This window comes from Pygoscelis adeliae, unplaced genomic scaffold (genome assembly GCF_000699105.1).
Source record: "Pygoscelis adeliae isolate BGI_AS28 unplaced genomic scaffold, ASM69910v1 Scaffold114, whole genome shotgun sequence".
Taxonomy (NCBI): domain Eukaryota; kingdom Metazoa; phylum Chordata; class Aves; order Sphenisciformes; family Spheniscidae; genus Pygoscelis; species Pygoscelis adeliae.
The window spans coordinates 300,824-323,058 of record NW_008824587.1 but is presented as its reverse complement, the minus strand read 5'-3'; the positions used below and the strand labels follow the sequence as shown (position 1 = coordinate 323,058).

The 22,235-nt window shown below is 41.3% G+C and overlaps 2 protein-coding genes across 2 annotated transcripts in view; one reads left to right on the top strand and one right to left on the bottom strand.

Annotated features, from left to right (window-relative positions):
- Positions 1 to 3,274, bottom strand: part of STOM (stomatin) — a 117,606-nt gene extending 114,332 nt beyond the window's left edge. Inside the window, exon 1 of the mRNA XM_009322129.1 lies at positions 3,127 to 3,274. Within this exon, the coding sequence (XP_009320404.1) occupies positions 3,127 to 3,274 (148 nt within the window). The remainder of the gene's footprint in view (positions 1 to 3,126) is intronic.
- Positions 3,275 to 9,662: 6,388 nt separating this feature from the next.
- Positions 9,663 to 22,235, top strand: part of DAB2IP (DAB2 interacting protein) — a 140,943-nt gene continuing 128,370 nt past the window's right edge. Inside the window, exon 1 of the mRNA XM_009322128.1 lies at positions 9,663 to 9,746. Coding sequence (XP_009320403.1) covers positions 9,678 to 9,746 — 69 coding nt within the window. The 5' untranslated portion in view covers positions 9,663 to 9,677. The remainder of the gene's footprint in view (positions 9,747 to 22,235) is intronic.

The following is a 22,235-nucleotide window of genomic DNA, read 5'->3' as shown; positions in this document are numbered from 1 at the left end:
CGAAAGGGGGTGAATTTTCTGGATGCCTTATAGTCTTTCCCTGTCACCACTCTGGCATCAGGTCTGGGGACCTGCAGCTATGTCTTTCTTTTGGACGTGGACCTTTCTTCAGTTTGGTAGTACAGAGAGATTAGTGTGTATATTTTCAAACTCCTCATGTTGAGAATTATCTAAGCTTTCCTTTCCCATTTGTGCTATTTTCTTCTCCTTTCCTTTTTGCCTTCTGGGAGTACGTTTTTATTGACAAATGTGTCTCATCTGTCTCCTCAGGTAAAGAATCTATTCCCCATCAATTTCTAGGAAGGCAGAATTTGCCCTAGATATCTATCACTAAGCTACAAGAATGAAGGCAGGAGGTGGAGAGGGCCAGCATCTGCAGTGGGGATGTGAACTGGCCGGAGGAGAGGCGTTAGCCGCCTGGCTGTGCCGGGAATGGCCCTCCACAGCACTGAAAGGTACAAAGGAGCGTACAGAAGGACAGGGGAAGTCCTCTTAACTATCGGCGATACTGAACGTCAACTAAACAAGCAGATAAACAACACCAGAGAGAAATCCCACACCCCTGATGTCTGTGTCAGAAGCGGATTTCTTCCAGGCAGCACAGACCTCCTTTGTCCTCTTGCTCGGTCAGTGCTGTGGTTTAGGTTGGCCAGCGAAGGGGCTTCAGCTCCCTCTAGTGAGGCAGCTGGATTTCTGTTATATCAGAGCAACGCTCCCTTTACCCCACTGCTGGGTGACAGTAGAAACACAGCTTATTCCAGCTTTGAAGGGTGGAAAGGCCTAACTGAGCTTTCCAGGAAAGAAGAGGCTGCAAAACTGGGCAGACAAAGCCCACAGAAAGACACGAGAAAAGGACAGTAAGTCCCATTTCTGCTTGCATGCATCAAAAAGCACCTTGGCATGCTGCTGGGAAAAGAATTGTCTCAGTGGGTAATATTAGAGAAAATGGAGGAATAGATACATATCAAGTACACAGAAAAATAGCACACCTTTTTTCAGTACTAGATTCAAGAGCCATTAATAGCACTTACTCAGGAGCAGTATGAGGAATATTAAATACTACACAGTACACGATACCCGGGAACCTGACACAGAGATGGTATGAGATCCGTTAAAGTGCACAGCGTGCTATGGCAAAGGTCAATGTCACTTCAAATCATTATTTAACAAAGCAAAAGAAAAAGCTCTTATTGCAGAATGTCTTAGTCCTGCTTTTGAGAGAAGATGGTCATAATTTTTTAGCTGATGGGAAACAGTGTGGTCTGATGTTTTCTGTGAGTTGAATTGTTTTCTGTTTTCCAGCCAGTTCTAATAAGGCTCTTCAGTTCACACAACTGTCCCAGCCACCGTTCTTGTAGCTGCAGAGGATTGTATGGCTCTGAGTGGTGCTTCAGGTGCCTTTTTATGCTTTCAGGCAGGGACACAGTTGAGTCAGAGACAGCATTCCCCCTGTTAAGCTGAATATAGTGTTTTTGTAATGCTTAAGTCATCTGTGACAGAAACAAAGGTAATGGTAAGAAGCTGGATCTGTTTGGTGTAGTCACTGTGGATAGCATTAGCTATAGGCATAGAACCAGCCTCTAATTATTTAATTCTAAATATTTTGTGCCAGAGTGTAGCACAAAAGGCAAGTAATGATCCCAATTTATTTTTTTGTTTTGTATGTAAATGGCTAGATAAGTGAGAATTTTTTTTACGAGCTATAGTTCTGTAAACATTATCCTTAATTGTCTGAAAAGGTAGTAGGAGCATGAGAACATGTGAAACTATTTCTGCTCAGGGCATTAAATGAGTGGGGAGTAAATCACTGATTCTGACATGGAACAGTTGTGGGTACAGCCAGTGGGATTGCTGTGCTTTATAGAAGTGTATTTAAGCTAGAGATTCTAAGATGCAAAAAGAAATTATTCTAATATAAGAAGTGGTAGTGACACAAACTTTCATTAGCCTAGAGAATACCCACTCTGAGTGTTCATTAGCTTTGCTTTTAGATGAGTCTGATTTTTCAGAGGGCAGCATTACCTGCCCTAAACTTTTGCTTCACGACCATTTTTATTTAAAAGTCAATTTTATTGCCTAATAAAGGTTTGACTTTTAATTAATTTTGTGTGACATAATGGTTATAATATTGCTGTAAGAGATCAACTGGAATTCACCAAGGGATCAACAGGGCATTGGGCGATATGTTCCAATAAATAGTTCTCCAGGTAATTGAACAACGAAACTGGCCTTGCAGCTATATTTCTAGTTCAGCTGCCGGGAGCAGGAGGAGAGTGTTAGTAAGGGCATTCATAACCTGTCAGTGGTACTTAACTGACCTTTGTCCGTTGGAACTCAGACACTTTTGCATCTCTGCTTCCCTTTCAGAGTTATTCACGCCTGGTGAAAGGGAAAGTTGCCTCACCTCAGTATTTATTATTTTCTGTCTTTGTTTATTCCCGGGGTAATATTCCACTTTTAAAAAGTGCCACTATTCTAACAGTAGCTTCTAAATACTCCTTTGGATTCAGATTAAAGATCCATCTTCCCTCCTGGACACATGTGGCCACCTAAAGCTGTCTGAAATGTAGATTCTTCTTCAGCCTCTTTTGAGTATTCGGAATCACACAGACACTACAAATATCTACTCTCCGGGGATTGTTTTTAATTCATAAACGCTACTGTGAGCCATGTTAAATAAATCACTTCTGTTACTATGTGCCTCCTTCTCTCCTCTGTTGGGTTTGTAGTAAGGAGTTATTAGATAATGCAGAAATTAGAGGAATAACACCTAAATTCATTAAGCAATAAACTTAATTCACAGAGTATAATTGTATGAGCAGGAGACCGGTAATTCCTGTTCCCTCTGGTTTCACAGAAACTCCACCCTGGTAAGCTCTCTGGGGCACCCTGGAGATGTCAAGCACTAAACCGATGGGGCAGGACAGGGAGGAGCACACCTTCATTGGCGGATCATTGCCTAAGGTCGGGAGCCAGCCTGACCTCTCCGAGGGCTGCCTGCAGGATCTTTTCCACCAGCTTTTGGTTCTGACCAACTCTTAAGTTTTCTGCATTGCATCCAGATGATCTGGTGAATTTGTACTGGCCTCTAAAGTCTCCTTTCCTTAAAGCACGTCACTGCGGTACGGTGCAGGAACCTGGCCTCCTGCCGCGTCTCCCCAGCGCTGCTGGCTTGTCTGGCATTCCAGTCATACTTCTCTTTCTTGCTGCCTCTGATGAAGTCATCATCTCTACTTCTCCTCTTATTCCTGGCTTGTTCGGAGTGCCATGGCATGTGCGTTGCTGACAAGCACAGCTTCCTTTTGGTGAGTTGAGGGAGACGTTTTCTCATTGCTAACTTCTCTGACGCTCATTCAGATTTGTACCTCCCTTTCTTGTTTGGAGTTGGAACAGTTTCATATCAGAAAATCAACTTGCTGGGAAGTGCCTGCTTGTTAGTTACTCCTTCCAGCTGGTTCTCTTTGCTTTTGTTAATACTGTCCCTTCCACTGGCTGATCCCTGGAATTGTGCGTGAGAGGAGAGCGGGAGAGGGGGAGGGCGTGAAGAGAGATGCACAAACAGAAGGAGTTAATGTATTTCGTTCCCACTAATGAGAGCATAATCCTGATGATCTCTTGGACTAGCTGTGATTCACAAGAGCAGGTAATGCAAATGTAAAAACATCTCACTTGCTAAGTGAAAAGTAAACAGTATTAATATTGTTTGTGTGTTTGTTACACATAATGACCTGCTCTGTAGCAGTGTCTGAGAAGTTGCAACGAAGAAGGCAGTGATGTTGAGTGGGTTAAACAAGAGCTTTGGTGCCAGGAGTTCCTCACAGTCTGTTCTGCTGCTGATGTCCTGGAAGCCTTGGGGGGGATTGCTACGCTGCTCTGTAACTATTCCACAGCATGAAGAACAGGCATGGAAAAGTGTAGTAGGGGTTAATTACTCTGTCAATTCAAATGCCTTGAATTAGTTAACAACTCACGTGTTTATTACTTTACAGGAACAGTTTCAGAAATATTCATAAGCCCTAGGTCCTCAATTAATGTGCAGTGTTTACAGTGTCCTCCTGTTGGCAGTGAACTCAGTGGGATGCTTTCAGCCCTGGCAACTTAAAAAAAAAAATCCTAGTGCAATACACACCAAGCAGCGCTTTGGACCCAACTATGTGTGATAACCTGGGAGAGGTTTCAGGGGGTTGATAATTTCAAAGAAGTTTCTCTTTGAAGATCTTATCCTGCACTGGGGAAAACCCAAAACATTGCAGCCTTCTGTAAATATTTGGAAAAGCAGGAAGCACTTTTGTTTGTTTCTTCTTGCTTCAGTGATTGCATAGCGCGGATGAGCCCCAGCCCAGCATCAGTCTGTGGCAGACGTTGAACAGTGCTGCTTATGGGGAGATTTAGTACATGGTCATCAGAAAGAACTGGGAGGGCCCACAGGAGCACAGTTCTACAACATGCAGAGTGGAAGTAAAACAGAGTGTGAGTAGAAATGCCTAGTTGTCATTGGGCAAGCTTAGAGAAGTACAGAAAAAATATCAACGAGGAGAAAATTAGATGAGGAATTTCTATCAGAATGGCCACAGTCCTCCTCAGAGTGACTTATGAACCTTTTCCAGTCTAAATTTGAGATTTTTAAGAGCTTCTAAAGGGCCAGGTAATATACTTAGGTGCGCTTGCCTGGTTCAGTTGTCCAACAGTGATTAGACAGCTTCTTATGGCTCATCTGTATATATCCCCTCCTTTATTTGGGTGCATTGTGGGCTGGTGGAAATGGTGGAGAATCGGAAAGCCATCCCTTTCTGTGGGCATCTGTTTCTGCACACTGGCATCTCTGCTGCTGGATACTGTGGCTTTCTTCGCTACACCCAAGGAATCCGTTTTCAGATCCATATGCCTGCACTGTAATCCTCATTTAATAGACTGTTACTTCAGTGATTTTCAGGGCTCTGTGTCATAAAAGAAAGATTTGGAGGTTTTAAGTTCATTACAAGTTGAGGACTTCGGGAGAGCAAATAGTGTCCTGAGATACTGTGTGTCTAAGTCCTCAGATCAAATCTGATCTAGAGCAAATAAATGGACAAATGAAGGTATAATCCTGGAATTTCTATGAGCTGAGGGATAGTGTTAAACTAACAGAGAAATTCACTGTCTAGTGAGGATGTTATCTGATAATACTAAGTGCTTCTGGAAATGTCATTCCGTGGTTAGCTGCCTGCAGTAATACTGTTCTTCATTCTGGAATCCTTTATCTTGGGATACAAAATGGATGGCAGACATTAATTAATGAAATCTTGTAGTGTTCCCATGGGATTTTGAAGGTTTTTATCAATTGTGAATCTGATGAAAAGCATTAAAATGTCCAAGGGTCACACTGTGAGTCTGTAACAGAGGTCAGTGTAGGAGCCTGGACTCCCTGTGCTATACAGAACTGCCAGTGGAGTCTGTCCAGCCAGAAATGGAGTGTAAGTTCAGGAGAGGAGGAAGATGTGTGAAGAGGTTGTGAAGAAAAGGCTGAGGTCAGATACTGAATCCAATCTCTTGTAGCTTGCTTGTTTTATGCACAAGTGGGCCAATTTTTCAGAAATCACAGAAAGTAAGGCTGGAGGGGATTTCGGGAGATCATCTGGTATCTGTCCCAGGAGAGGGGAGGGAAGGAAGCTCATTGTACCTGAACCTCGCCTGACAGGGAGAGCTCTGCCACAGAAAGGTTTGAATTAGGCTTGAACATACATTTATCTCTCTAGATGATCAATTCCAACGTATAACTGTCCATGCCAAGAGAAGACTTTTTCCAATGGTTAACCTAAATATCTTCTGCTGTAAATTAACATATTTCTTTTTCAGCCTCTAGTGACTATGGAGAGAGGTTTTATTATTGCCTTGTGGTGGCAGGCTGCCGCGGCGGTGTTACTGTGGGCTTGCTATACAGACATCGCTAATGCCAGTAACCTGGCCTAAGACTTTTCCCCTAACACTGAAGAAGTAAAAAGGGCAGTTCAAACCTTTACGTATTCGTACTGTTTGCTGTGTAAAACTGTTCTGCTGTACACTTCTGGTAGTTAGGAGTTACTAATTTACCTGTAAGCTATTTTTACCGCCCTTTAAAACAAACAGCTCCCCCCGCTCTGCCCCAAACACCCACACCCTCCTTCTAGTTACTTCTGGTTTCTTGTAAAGGGTTTTGTAATGTGTCTCTCCTGCAAAGCCTCCCCTCTCCAGTGATACCCACAGTGCTTAAACTAAGCTAAAATGGAGATTGGCCTCCAAACACTTTATGAACCATAAACTTAACAATAATAGGAAGCTTTAGGTCCTAACCCATCTCTGTATTTTGGTCTGGATCAAACGGATGTGTTTGCTGGCTCTGCTTTGGGTATATTTTAATGATGAAGTAAGAATTTAAGAGTACAGTTTGTGACTTCAGTGCAGTCAGACCCAGATATTAATCAGCCCCGGGTCATAACACACTCTCCCTTTCTCTGAAGAAGTCTGACCGATGTGGTTGAAAGAGGAAGCAGATTGACAGATTACCGAAAGTGAGACAATTGTGCACTTCGGTCTGACAAACCACTGTGGTGCAAGTCAGTAGTGCTGTAACACCTATACGGAACAGCAAGTACTTTCCCGCTGTGCTGAAGGTGAGAAGTGTGCTGGGCTGGGGAGCACACTCTGTGCCTGTGCTGCAGGCCTCTGGGGAAAGTCATTTCTTGCAGCCGCTTTTCACGTAATCCTGTTGTTCCTGTTTTCCAGCCAAGTGTATGAGAAATGCTTTAAACAACGTTTGTTTTTCTGGTCGTTAAGAAAATGCAAAGCAGCTTCTTCAGGTGTCTTGTCATCTTGAACTCACTTTCAAAATGCTGTAATCAAGTAGTTTCTTTATGACAGTCCAAAAAATAGAAGGCCACTGTTCAAAGGAATGGGGTGGGAGCCTTAGTGTGAAAGGAGATGACACCAAAGGACTTGATTGCCTCCTTGAGATTCGAAGTGTAGCATTCTGCAAAGAAAGTGGCCAAGACATTAGAAGGCTTGGCTGGAAGTTGTTTAGGCAATGAACTGGCTGATTTTGGCTGTCTGGCTCTCATACGGGTTACGTGGCCGCTGGTGAGGAATTATGGACGGGATTTGCAACGAAGGAAGATGTTACTGAACAGGCAGTTCACCCAGTCCATGGGTGGAATCTCACAGTCTGTCCTTTTGGAATAGTTTAAGATACATCTCAGGAATTGTTGAGTGGAATTGCAGGTATTAGTTGTTTCTTACAGATCCCGGGTGATGGCAGTCTTTGGCAAGGGGAGAACCTTGCTAAGGGGACAACCCTCCTTGCCAAGATCTGATGGCAGCAAATTACAGATTGCAGAGGCTGAGAATTGGCAAACAAACCACCTCTAAGTTACACTAGTTACGAGAACATCATTGTCTGAGACATGCTGAAGTATAGGTTATTCGATCTTTAGATTTCTTCGCATACTAATTTGTAGAAGCCTCCCTCTAGCAGAGTCTGCCATCTAATTTCCTTTTGCAGCAGGTACTCTTCTTCAGGCTACCTCTCATTCCCAACCAAGAACCCTAGCAATGATGTGATATGCATTGGCATGCCTGTTGCCTGTGAAATTGTGTATGAGAATGAGTTCCCCCAATGTTTATTTCAGCTCCATTTAAAAATTTATTTTTATGCTCATCATTTTTAAAAAATGAGAAGAATGACCGTGTGAAAAATCTGCTTTTCAGTGTCATTCTGAAATTGTTGTTGATTTGCTGTTGTCTTTGCTTGGATTCCATATTGTTTAGTAAATAACTCAGTGTTACATATCCAGACACTGTCTTTCAAAAGTTATAGGGATTTCTATACATCAGAAGGGTTTGTTGATAAGGTGATATAAAGGACAGAAAACATTTGTGGAAAAGAAGCCTACAGAAAGGGAGAATTTCAGTTAACAAAAGTCCAACCCAGTGGATGTGGATAAATAAAAGAGTAGAGAAGATTCTGGGGCCTGGGAGAATAAGAAGTATGAGCTGCATTCATCTTCTCTGAAGCCTGAACTATTCTGTATTCAGGAGACCGTGATTTGATGGCAGAGGACAATATTTTGATATGTATTGGTGTGTGGCAAAAAAAAAGCCTAAAGAAGACAGTTTTTGACAAAAGCCTTTCCCCAGCTTGCACCTTACCAGTGTATTTATATACCACCTGATATTTGTTTAATTTTTGTACCCATTCTGAGAATTCTTAAACAGTTTTGGGCTGATTTTGAATGTAAAAATTCTTCATGTCCCTAAAGGTCTGGCTCTGAGTGGAAATTACAGTAGAGTTCCCACTGGTGGATGTGGTCAGTGCCACAGCAGGGCAGGGACAAGCAGAAAAGAAGCACTCGGCTCAAAAGAATCCCGTGTGCTTACTTTCAAAGGAGCAGCAAAGTAACTGGTGGTTGAAAATGAAGGTGCACTACTATGAGATTTGCTCAGGCCTTTGTTTTGTACTCCTGGCACTTTACATGGCCTTAAACTCTGCTCATAAAAATGATTGAGCTGTTACTTCTAACCTATTTGCCTCGCTGTAGAGATCTATATAAGACATTTTCTTAACTTGCAAAGCCATGCACAGGTCTCTGACCCATGTAGATTTGTACAGAAGACTGTACAGTCCCCTCTCAAGCAGGGAGCCTCCTCACCTCCTGGAGAGCCGCAACGCTGTTCGAGGAGGAGCATTCTTCAGCCCTTATGTCATGTGTCCGCTCCTGAGAACACTGTAGTCTGGACACCTGAATTTTTTTTCGTGAAATTATCGCTAAATGCCTACATGATCGTGACCACAGGCCCTGCCCATTTTCTAGACTTCCTGATCAACAGAATGGAGATGACACAGCTCTGCCTTTTGGGCGATGGAAATGCTTGGCTAATAAGGACTCTCGAATGGTTTGAGAAGGGAAGCTTGTTATAAGGTCTGAGCATCATTGAATGGCAGCTTGGAAATGGATCTATTTTTATGAGTTCCATGGTGCTTTCAAAGAGGGTCTGTGAACTGAGGAAACACCACCTCATAACGCTGTTGCTGACCTTACCTAATATCTTTCTAAACCTTCTCAGTGTTAGGCATATTTGTCAATTTAGCCTTTTCAGCCCCCTCCCTTCCTCACCAGCAGGGAAGGAGGTAAGTATTCCTATCCACATTTTATACTTTAGCAAATGCAGGATTTAATAATTTTTTCCTAGTTACAAAGCAAATTGCTAGAGGAATTGGAGAGGTAACTTAAGCATCCTGCGCCTGTAACCCCATTAGCAGTTTCCCTTAGGAGTATCAAGTCCACAAGTGCACGGATCTGTACTTTGCATATAATTCTCACTCAGCTCAATACATTTTCTGTTTACCCATCTGCAGACTGGAAATAATGATAATGCCAACCTGTCAGGCATTATCTGAAGCTTACAGTTGTATAAAAAATGCTAATTGTTGAAGGTGAAAGTCTTGCTGATTGAACGTTGTTCTAGGCGGCTGTGGGAAGTACGAGCAGATACAGTGGGGTTGTTGTGTTGGCTCATTTGCAAGGGCATCTCAAAGGAAGAAGCCACATTTTGCATGGCCTGCTGATGTTCCTGGACTGTTCCTGTGCTTGCGTGTTTGTAATTGTCCTTTGTTTTCTGTACCATCCACAGAGTCCCCCCCGGAGAGGTGTGGGCAGAGGCGCAGCATGCCCAGTGGGGTCACTGAGAAGAACCCCACCATGGAGCCTGCTGCCACAACGCCCTTCCGGGTCACGGTAAGTGTCTCTCCCCATCTTAATGATTGTTATGGTATCTTAATGATTGTTGTGGGGTTTTGCCAGAAGGGAGAGGAACTTGCTCATCCTGAGAGAAGAGGTGGTGTATGTGAAACTAGTTGATTGCTTATTTTTAAGTAAATGTGGTGTTGTTAGATACTGTTAGCAAGAAGCAACTGTAAAATATTTCTTAGTAAAGCAACAAGATCTGAATATGAATCTGGAGCAGGTTTGGGTAAGTCATTTCACTTGGGAGACATTCCTAGTGAGGTTTCCTTTGTGAATCCTAGGGCAGTGCAGTATATTCATAGGTGTATTTACTGGTCTGCAACTGTACAGCATGTCCTCGTACTCCTACAGAGAGAAAATCTCCTGTAGAAGAACCTTTCCTTAACTAACAGAAAACCTGCCAAGCTGGTGATTCCCCAGAGCCTGGTATCCTCTCCCAGCAGGAGCCTAGAGGAGCCATTCACTGTTTTCCATTTCTTCAATCTCCTTTTGCTTTGAGATGCTCTGCTGATACCACTGTTTTGTTGTGATAGCAGTATGTAAAGAATGGGAAGTCATTTGGGAGTGGAACAGAGCAGCACCGCTAACATGAATAACAGTGATACCAAAATCAAACAGGACAAACGGGGTCTTGTTGCTCCACGGGGAAGGGCACTACTGTGTCCCTTTTACAGAGGGGAGCCAAAGACCCAAAGAAGCCAGAGCTAGTGGTTGACCGAGGGATCTGTCGGTGCTGAGCCCTAGCTCTGTGGAGCTGCACACGAAGCAGTAGTTGCCAACAGTTTCACTGCAGTATGAGGAAGAGTAAGGAGTCTAACCACAGGACTCCCTCTCCCTACCCTCTCTGCACTCCTACAAGACCAGATGTTTGGGCTGGCTCATAGCTTTAGAAGATAGGCCCTGTCACGCCTTGGAGATCAGTTCTGGAGTGAGCTAAAAGTCTTTGTTTCTTCTTTAGTTAGAATGTGCACAGTAGTATTTATCACTACCTCCCCACTGATATAAGTCATCTCTCTAACATCCTGCAGATATTAGACTTCTAGAGTGGATCGCAGTAATTTTTACCACAAGGATTGTGTTATCTAACAAATAATATCAAATGCAAGTAATTATTTAATTTAGGAGTACACTCAGCTGACAAATAGAAGCACAGTGGTGGGATTAAAATAAATCTTTTTTTGAAAGTGGGCAATAAACATGCAGCTGAGAGTAGCTGGTTTGGTTTTTTTTCCTTATGTATCATCAGCCTGGACACATCTATAATTAATGCAATAACATCTTGGGAGGCTGGGCCTTTGTAATCAGCTGACGTTACCAAGGTCTTTTGGGTAACATTTAGGGTAACCTCCAGTAATAGTAAGAGAGAAATCTATTTAGAGATTTAAAAAAATAAGTACAACCATAAAGTATACACAGCTGGAGATGGATATACCCAGTACGAGTGATAGCCAAGGCAATCAGAAGGTTATCTTTTCAAGAGGAATATGTCTGATATATGTGGATAATAAGTTTGCACAAAAATATTTTTATTCAGAGAAGAGGCAAATGGTCTTGGAGCTGGTTTTCTCAGTGTATGTTTATAGGTTTTCTTCGCAGGCCACACCTACTTTACAGGCTCAGCTACTTCATAACAAACCTAGATAGGTAGAACCAGAATTGCAAAGGAAAGACGATGGTGCAATCAAAAAAATCTGAGCACACCCAGTTCACCTGAGAACATTTGCACTGATGAATGAATCATTAATAGCAGTTTGTCCAAGTAGTTTATTTTAGTTCTATAAATTGTAAGTTTGTGAATGTGTAACATTCTCTGTGGATCTATATTCTGTAGCCTTTATATGAAACACATGCTGAATATATGAGAGCGTGTTTTTTGGTACTGCCCTATTTGCTAAATGAAATGGGAAGAAGTGATGAAAACAGTGAGTGGATGGCAGGAGACGAGTTCTGTTTTGAAGGCGCGTGTACAGTATGTGGCAAATACTGAAGACAATGAAACAGAAAAACAATGGAGTATGAGGTGTCTTTAAGCATTTGCTGTAGGGGCATGTTTGGTTTTCTTTTTCTGGAGTTGATGAAAGTTATTTTCCTAACAAGTCAAAACACAGAGGGGTCATCTTTTGGTCTGATTCCCCTTGTGGTATCACCTTTTTGCTAAGCAAGGCGCATCTTGTTTCAATGCCAAGAGGGAAACTAATTTTTCTGTCTAACCCCCTTGTTCCACAAGCCACGTGTCCTCTATCTGAAATGATTATCAGTTACAAATGCTCTAAAACTCTGAGCATGGCAGACAGAAACACAGTAAAGCTAACTGAACGGGCATGCTTTTGCTTTGTGCCTTTCATTTATCAGAATCTATCTCTCTTGGTAAATGAGCACCTTTGAACCTTAAACAATGTACTACTTGTTGATGAAAAAGGCAAAGAATGATGGGGAAATCTGGATTCTTCGCAAGACAGAGGATTTGGGAGTGTTTTTCTTAGTGTAATTGTAGTCAGTGAAAATAAAATGCTCTTTATTCCTTTTCCAATGGCATATACCCCGCTTTATGTTTTTAGAGAAGTTATTCCTGTCTTTAAGCAGGTTAGCTCCTGTTAGTGAAACAGCCTATATGGGATGTGGTTGCTTGCTTTGACTGGCTCTGTTATTCAGTATGGATTAATTAAGGGCAGTCATCAAATGGATAATACAGAGCATTTTTCTTCTCTGAGTTACAATCCACTATCATCTCATTTCTTTTCCTGCTCAGCCCTCTGAATGTTATTGCCATTAATATGAATGGCTTCATTACATACATAGTTTTTATGGCTGCCCAGATTTCAGCAGATGTCTGACTTAAGAAATATATTCTCCCTCACCTTCCTTCATTAACCAGAGGAACATTAGCAGTCAGTCCACTCCAGCCACTGGGAATAGTAATTAGTGCTTTAGTTTAGTGGTAATGGGATTATTACTTTTGAGCCTGCTGCTGTAGGTTTTGATGTTGTAAGCTTTTCATATTTTACAGCTGATTGTTCTTCCCTGACATCTCCATCCTTCTGCTGTTGAGTCTCCAAAGGACTAGTAAGCTCAGGAGCCATTGGATTCAGCTATTTTGACAGCGTTGCACTCCCAGTTGCTGTCTTTCATTTGAAATCTAAAGCAAACTAGGGTGGAAGTGCTCCCTTCCCATACAGAAGTTTGCCGGGCAAGTTACAGTTAATTGGGCATTCTGGTTTTTGTAGCAGCTTTGGAAAACAATAGCTCATGCTATTTTTTTTAGTTATAGAATATAAGCTTGAAAATCAAGCCTTAAGATTTCTACATCTTAGTATGTGAACTAGCTATTCTTATTCCTTCTACAAAAAGAAATTTTTAATAGAGCTTCTTAAACATGAAAAATCCTTCCCTAGTCCTAGTTATCTCATGTTATAAAATGATTATTTTCCATGTAAACCCACCTCACTTAACTTCTGTGCTATCAGAGCTTTGTATGATCTGATGTAGTCTAATGAATCCAAGTCTCTAGTCCAAGTGACTGTTCATTTGGGGTCCCTGATTCTGAATCTGCTCTGAGCACCAAGTTCAGTATTCAGTATTCAGAGACTGACTATCCTCACACACGTTTGCAGGAGACATCTTTAGAGTTAAATGGTCTTGTGGGAACCCTTCCTGTTTGTCATGATTCTGCTCCTTGAATGAAGAGACCTAATTAACAAGTGCTTCAAGAAAAGTCACTATGTAAGGATGGAAAAAGAAAGACAGAAGGCTTGACTTAGCATGAGATGTCAGTTAAAATGTTGCCTGCTTAGGTAGCAACCTGGAGTTGTCTCCACTGAGAATGGGCAGTTGGCAGCAGCTGATAATGCTCAAGGGCTGTATACACCAATGTAACAAAGGGCAAATGCTGGACTCTTTGCCATGCTCAAGGGGAGATGAGTGAGGTCTTGCTGTTGACTGACATTTACCTGTTAGGAGAATACAGAGAGGCATTTAGCCTCTCTGCGTTGAACCCAAATAGCTTAAGGTGTGAGATGGGTTAAACCTGAAATTTTGTTGTATATTATCAAACACGGGGACTAGAAGATGGGAAACTCTGCTGGGTATTAAATCCTCCTGCTCTGCCCACCTTGCAGGGCAATCAAGAGCAAGGGTGGGATTGCTGAGACTTGCTGTGTGATGACTTCTCTCCCATCTCATTAGAGCATTGCCATCTATTGACCGCTTTTATTAGAGCCTGATTTATTTAGTTCTCTGTGCAAATATCCCAGGCCAAGGAGAAGTCCAAATTGCCAAAGAACTTGTGCAAGAGTTGGATTAAGTGATTGGATCAAGAAACCAGAATGATTTCTTGCTGTTAGTCTACCTCACTCACTGTGCAAGGAACCTCCTTCCAAATAGGGTGAATTAATATAACATATGTGGTGTGAATATTTTTAAACGGTTTGAAAATGGCTCTCTGCCTTTCTTACAGAGCTGTGTCTGAGGAATTATCTGTATAATCTCTCTTACCCCAAAATGCTAGATAGGGTTTAGGATTTTCTTCTTTCTGGACCTTTAAGCCTCAATTCTACTATCAATCATTTGCTTTCCAGGATGTCAGAAAACACTTCTGTGCTTCTTCTGGTTGAAGCCACATTGGCTACAAAAAACCCCAACAAAACAAAATCAAAGCACATTGCAGCTATAAGCTACATGATCAGGCTGTCCATCCATGGAATTGTGTAAATTGAATTGGAAGGGAAGCAATTCTCAGAGAAGCTTCAAAGGCCAAAGCCAGTGGTATAAACACACTCTTCACCGGCTCATTGTCAGTCATGAAGATGAGTATCATCATTTCCTCGTTTCCTCCTGTTCCTTCATCGTCTGCTTGTTGTCTATTGTTCTGCACTTTGAGTGCGATGTCTTGGAGCAGGAGCTGTGCTTCGTAGTACATTTGTCATTGCTCTGCCTTTCAGGCCCGTTCATAATGAAGCTTTTGTAGTCACAAAGAAATATGAAATCTTTTTAGGTTTTAGTTCTTCTTCTCCTTGTAATGTTAACTTGTTTTCCAGCAGTTTTTCTGCCTGTTTGGGTTGGGTACACAGCTGAATTTACAGTGATACGTTATAAGCTACTCTATGGCATTCCTCCATCTAGCCTGTTTTTAATCCTTGATAAATGAAGTATTAAATACTAATGGCATATCACTAAATGGAAACTCCTGGAGAGATGAAAGTGAGTAACCCTTCTACCATTCCTCTTCACTGAACATAATCCTAAATAATGGGATCCTGGTTCAAGCTGCTGTGGACGAGATATTGAAGGATTTTTTCCCAAGTTTTTGCCTGTGCTTAATATACACTCTTTTCCATTTTGTTTTTTTTTTTTTTTTTCCAAAAGCAGTCATGTAAATTATATTATAATAGTTTGACTTTGGAGAATTTATCTTCCTGTATTATGTGAAGAGCTGTATGGTGCTTCCCTCGGCATGATCACCCCGTCTTTAATTGAAATGTAATTGTTTACTAAACCATTCCAACAAGAAGGGAAAATTACTATCATTTTGGTCTGTGGCTGCATACATTAAAGTACCCCTTTTACGGGGACTGAATTTAAGGAGAATAGGAACATTATCACAGATGATGTATAAACAGAAAGCTATTATCATTAAACTGTCAACTGCAACAGAATTTGGATAACCAGTGTTAGTGGCAGCAAGAAATATGTAAATTACTTTGAGAATGTATCTGTCAATTCAGCCACCATTTCTGGAACAGGACATGCCTGGAAGCTTTGGGTTTCTGAGCATTTTAGGGGTGGGAAGAAAAATGAGGTCCTTTTGAGCATTTGCAGTTATTTCTAGTCTCACTGGTACTGTTCTGCAAAAATTAGGAGTGTTAACCTGACTGTCAGATTCTTTTTTGTCAGTACAACAACAGCATGCAGACTTTGTACTCTCAAAGCATCTTTTGTTGATGGATTTCCAGGCTCTCCGCAATGGTGGCTAGTTATTAGCACCCTCATTTTACAGCTGGGAAAACTGAAGTAGGGACAAGTTAACTAACTTAAATGTGATCATGCAGCAAAGCCAGGAAATATGTCCTGAGCTGAATTTCTTAACTTCTAATTCCCAGTCCTGGTGTTAACCACTAGCTAAGCTACTCCTAATTACTTCTCTGAAATCCTCCTTCAGTTTCAAGAGAATTAAATATTCTTCTCAAATTTGATGCTGTCATGTGAAAATGAGTAAATGGTTTTCTGGACTCCCACGTCATTGTTCCCAGGTCAGACATGCCTGGCTTTCTTACGTTCTCTGCCAGCACCCCATGTTGTCAAATTTCCAATTGCTTGTTATTAAAATTAGAGCCCTCTGTCTTATTTTTCTAAGTCATCTTGTTAACGTAAATCTCTGGGTATTTTTGCTCTTCAATTTTTGCGTGTAATTTATGAGACATGGGAAAAATTCTAGTTAAAGCATGAAAGATAGATTCTGTTTTAAAAAAGGGAATCTTTTTCCATACTCAGTGCTACCTAGCACAAGAATTGGAAAATAAAACTGATTGTAAATATAATATGTTTAACTATTTGAGTCTGACCTTGTATATTGAAAATTTTCTAAGTAAACTTGGAGTTTCCAGTTGGGGCAGTACTGGAAGACGGCATGGTTAAAGATACGGGGGATTGTCAGATTTCAGCACAGAGCTGCAGTTCAAACCACTGTGGATTTATTATGTGCATCAAGCAGGAGACAGGAATGACAGGATAAAAGACATGGTGCTATGACCTGCTTCACTGAAAAGGACTCGGCAAGGCAGAGTATGGATTATTTTCCTTTTTGAACTGAGTATGTTCCAGGGAGGTCTCTTTTTCAGGGCCTGCAGCTGTCTAAAGGACAGTTTTACAGAAAGGAAGAGGCATAAGGGCTCATCAACAGCTTAATTCACACACTGAGGCCGCTCTTCTTTAAAAGTATTGGTAATCCTGGTTTAGTGTTTGTGGGGTGGAGCATGGTTTTCGTCTGCTTTTGATTGCTATCAAACTGACATGGTTGGACAGCAAAGCCTCTGTTCCACAGGGTCAGTACGGGCAGCAGCAAGGCTGGCTCTGGTATGTGGCAGTAAGGAGAGGATGGAAGATGACCTGGCATTGTTAGCATCTGTTAGATGCTTTGTATAAGCAGAATTAATAGAGCTTGATCAGCTCGTAAAGGGTAAGGATCCACACAGTGGGCAGTCAGACCCCCTTATTTAATCTGCAGTGATGGCAGCTTCCACCAAGAGGGAAATGGCCATGAATTACTAAATTGCTGTGCCCCAACCACCACTGAAACATATTCAGGACTAGGGGAGAAACTCACATTTTTGCTTCCTATGTTAGGCCCGGGCAGTGGATTAACAGGGGAGCTTATGTTTCTAGGGAAAATAAAGTCAAATGCTATGTAGTTCCCAGGTGAGAAAGGGGAAAACAAACATTTCAGCAAGTTGTCTGGCTCTGCAGTGGGTGTAAATTAGCACAATTCCAGTGATTTCATTTCGCTATTCCAAATGTTTACACTTTCTCATCCTTTGAGGACAGCGGGACCCACTCCTCTGGGGTATGTGAAACCCAGGGGCTTTCAGAGAAGTGTTGTTCAGGGTCCAAAGGAGGCCAACGGCAGAAAATCCTTAGAGCTGTGACAGAAGATCACATCCTTGTGCCAGGAAAGAGACTGGAGACAGGGAAGGAGTGAGAATGAGAAAGCAGCTCCAAGCTCTTACTGGAAAGCCTGCGCAAACTTTTGTAGGAGAAACCTGTGTTATTCTCATGATTTTTGACTCTTCTCTTTAGATCCCTCCATTCCTTCATTCCTGTAAAAGCAGCGTTGCGGCCATATGAGAAATACCAACAGTTCCTGTATATTTTCATGGAGAGAGCTCATGGGAGGAATATTAAAATTTAGGCTGTTAGTAGGGCTATAGGAAATGCTACTTCACATTTCATTCTTTTGATCGGTGTCTATTGAATGATAATTACAGTGATAGTACTTGGCACTTCTGTAGCACCTTTCATCTGAGGCTGTTAAAGTGTTCTGCCAATCTGAATGAATTCAAGCTTGCAGTCACTGTGGGGTTGCAATTTATCATAATGCCTTAAAACGAATGGGGAAACTAAGGCATGGAAAGATTATATGACTTTCCCCATCTTTCATAATCTGTATAAAAGAGTTGGAACTGCATAGTAGTTCTGCTGATCATCTTATAAGGAACAAAAACAACTCAAGGCATTGTTTAAAATGGTGAAAATGATTAAAACTGTCCAGATGTCTAGCCTTCACTCTCTCAAACATGTTTGTTTGGCGTTTTTTGTGGCAATTTCACAATTTAATATATGCTCAGGTGCTGTTGTATTTTTATCTGTTGCAATTGTTTGAATTCCCCCCACAAAGACAGACAAACAATCTCAAACTCTCCCTGGATTTGTCAGCAACATACTTGGATTCCTATCAGTTCTTTAGAGTCTTCCATTTCCAAAGGATGGTTTGAACAGAAGTGGCTACCTCTTGCTCATTTCAAAACTAGTGCAAGAAAAAATCGGTAGTATTTCAAACTCTTCCCTGGAAGTCCAAATGCAAACACCCTGTACTAATGAACAGGCTGTAGGGAGACAAATGAATCTGACTAGTTTAATTTCTGTGAAATGAATGAAAGGCAAAAAGTAAATAAACGAAAGCTTTAATTTGTTTAAACCTCTAGGCACTGAAAAAATCTCAGATTGCTGGTAGCACAGAGAAAAGACAACCATTAAAATATACAACTTGACAGTGTCCCTTTAATTTGTTTCTGGGTCACAGATAAAGAATTGTACTGCAGATATAAAAGGTAGGGTAATAAACACATTCTGTTCTCCCACTTTCAATAGCACTGATATTGTGCTTTCAGAAAACAAGTCAAATAGTGTAAGGTATTATTTGAATCTCTTGGAGAGCTCCAGTAGAACATGAGTGTCTGTTTAATCATGACCTTTATCTCTGAACTTTTTCCATTTGGGAATTTGTATTGCTTTAGCTAATGGATATTAGATATTAACTTAGATATTAAACTAATTGCAGTGGAATTAATAGAAATGTGTGTCATTGCCACAGTTAACACTGAATGGTTATCAATAAATTTCTTCCAAGTTTTAACTTAATTTCTAAGACATATTTTTCTCACTTAGACTAAACGCTTCTCTTTTAATAGCCGTAACTATGCCATATTTTGAGCCATAATTTCTTGGACTTTCCTTGTGTTAGATGGTTCACATGTCATCTGTGTACTTTGGTAAGAACTTAGGGTGCTGTGACAGGAAATCACGTACGAGATGCTCCATCCCAGTTGGAAGTGATCTTGTCTGTGTTGTCCAACCCTGTGGAAGTGTCTGACTTTGAACTTTAACTGGCATGGAAGAGCTTGTGGCACTTTCTATTGAGTAGGGCTGCTAAGTTAGATCATTTGGAAGTTGTTTTGGGGATTTCTTCTTCCCATCCAAATCCCAAACTGGTGCTGCCTAATGTGAGAATGTTTCTCCAGGTGGTGACACTGTTGTTCCAAACCAAGCGCAGCTACTTGGAACAGCAGATCTGATTCGGATGGTCTCATGATGATTGCATGGTCCTGTGATACTTGCAGCTGAATAACTTTTTATTACTGTGGGTCTGCATGTAAACATACATGTTAAGATAACATTGATTTCTATATACTTTTTTCAAACTTTAGTTACCATGGAAACAAGAGTCACTTTCTCCTCCATACTGCCGCTTTTCCTCAGCGCTGCACTCTGATAAGGAATAGACTGTATTTGTCCTCCCCACCCTCTTTTTTGCCTATTGAACAGTGATAGTCATGGCTCAGGCATCAAGGATAATTTGAGAGCACGATGGTACAAGCTATAATGCCTTTCCTGAGGTATTCAGGTATTCCTGGGCCTGGCGCTCTGCCAGCAACTCTCCTGTCTTTATCTTCCTCCATAATTACCGTGGATCATATCTTACCTGCAACATTCTTCAAAGCACCAAGGAAATTAGCTCCAGAACTAATCATGTCTTTATTTCCTAAATTGCTCTGTGTGGTTATGTACACTGTTCTGCAGAATGGGATTCACAGTCATCAGCATAACCTGCCTCTGCCTGCCCTTGTCTCGTCCCTTCGTTCCTGCCACTTGCAAGATCATATCCACATATTTCCCATGATGTGACAGTCTGGCCTGATTATAGTAAACGATCAAGTTCCCATGCCTTCTTTGCAACTGGTGGGAGATTTGCCCAAGTGTGCGTTCCAGGCTATGACGTGCAAGAGCTATGTTGACTCGTGTCATGTTCAGAGAGCAGCTGGGAGCCCGGAGGGGCTGCGCCATGACTCTGCCTCCTTGCCATGACCAGGAGTTTCTGCTTGCGCTGCGCAATGACCTCTGCAGCCCGCTGTTCCAAGACATGCAGGTGGTATAAGGAAAGGTGGAGCCCAGGTCTGCGTTCATCTGTTTTATGCAGATATTGCAGGAGTGGGTGGAATCTAGGATTAGTTTTCATTCTATACTAATCTTACTTAGCAGTTGATTACTTTAATACTGAGAGCAGAGATGACTTGGGAAATAGGGATGTGGTATGGAACAAGGTGGGAACTCAGCATGTCCAAGTAATGCCCCCCCATATCCCTACATCCATTAGCTTCTGAGCACTGCAATCACCTTCCAGAAGAACAGGGTCAAAAAGGCATCCATATACCTTGCTCGGTGTTTTGTAGCTCCCTGTCAAGTCTAGATTTTTTAAAAGATTTACAAATAGTAATTCAAGTTTTGCTAATATTAGGAGGTAGAGGAGGATACCTTCATAGGAAACAAGGCACTCAGAACGTTGCACAACTGGTATGGCAGCTGGCTCTAACTGAGGGACGGCATGCAGGCCGTGCCTGCCTCCTGGCTTCAGACCTGCTTTGAATGCAGCCTTCCTTGATAATTAGCAAGTGAGTCAAAAACAGTTAAGGAATAAATGAATGAGACTTCAATCTGCCTGATAGAATTGAAATTTCCTGCTGGGTGACAAAATTCTGCTTTAAAGATAGTAAATCCACTGCTAATAATTAGGCAAGAAAGAATCACTGCTACGACCCAAAAATAGGATCTGCCACTTACAATGTCTGTCTTACTGAGGGATAAAACAGCAATGAACTTAATTTTTGCCTCCAATTCTTGAAGGATATTCTTTTTGGTTTATGACTTCGGCAAGCTTTCAATTTGAGTGTCCTAGGAAGCATAATTGTCAGCTGTGTAGTTTATTGCTACTTCACATCACGTTCTTCGCCACCTTAACCCAAAGATCAGACACAAGGTACAAGCATAGGAGGAAAAGGAAAAGAGTAAAGGTGGAGAAAAATAGCAGAGAGTAGTCTTGCATTGTTTTTAATTTCAATTTAAATTGATGATTGAATATTTGTGATTTCATCTGAGAAGGAAAAACTGTTGGGTGCTTTTCATTTTTATTTTGCATAGAGGGGGCAGGTAGAGACCTCACTTGCAGTCTCTAGATGGAAGGGTGCGTATTTCTAGCCTCCAGTTTCTATTTTAATTAGGAGGGGACTTTGAGGTTTTGAGAACTATTTTATAGATCTATAAACCCACCTAAAGTTCTTCATTTTTTGTGTTATAATTTCAAGTAGAAAGATTCCTTCTACCCCATCCTAAGGATTATTGCCTGTTACAGTCCTAAGCTTTCTTAATCAAAAAATTGTATGATCTGTGTGTCATGAAGGATAGAAAAACTCCTGAAAGCAAGGCTGGTATACTCCTGTAAGTGTCAATGTGTGTTATATTTATCCTTTCATTGTAATTTTTCTCCTTTTATTCAAAGCTGTAAGCAGAAGGCGAATCAAACTGAAATACTCGTTTTCATAAATTTTGAGGTTAGGACAAATGAGCTTCATCTTAGGGATTTTCACAATGTCTGGAAATTAAGTTGTCTAGAAAGGTAGATAGGGAAAAATGCAAGACTGATGTATTATCTGAATTATAGTAGGTATTCACCGTAACTTTACAAAAGTTAACATTTTTGTTTGATTGCAGCTGTAATTATTGCTGAATACAAATGTTCCAATTTAAGCTTCAGAATTGTGGTGAAAGTCTTTGGAGCCAAGAGCATCTCCCTGAAACATGAGTTTCATATTTGAATGAGTAACTTTTACTGCAAAATTACACAATGAATCCCTACATTCAAAGGATAATAATAATGTTTTATTCTAAACATATCATCTACCAACTGCTTTTTAAAATTTATTGGCCTAGCAGCTGGTTTTGTAGAAAATGTGTTATTAAAAGCACACAAGATTTGTCAATGAAAATGCAGTGACTTGATGTTGATACCTTTCTGTAGACTTAGAGCTGGTCATCAATATTGTGGTAAATGGGGTTATCTCTTCCAGTATTTGCTCTGCTCTGAAGATTTCAGATGGAAATGAGTAGGGAGATGCCTGATGACTAGATACAACATGACATCCGCGTGCTGCTCCAAGG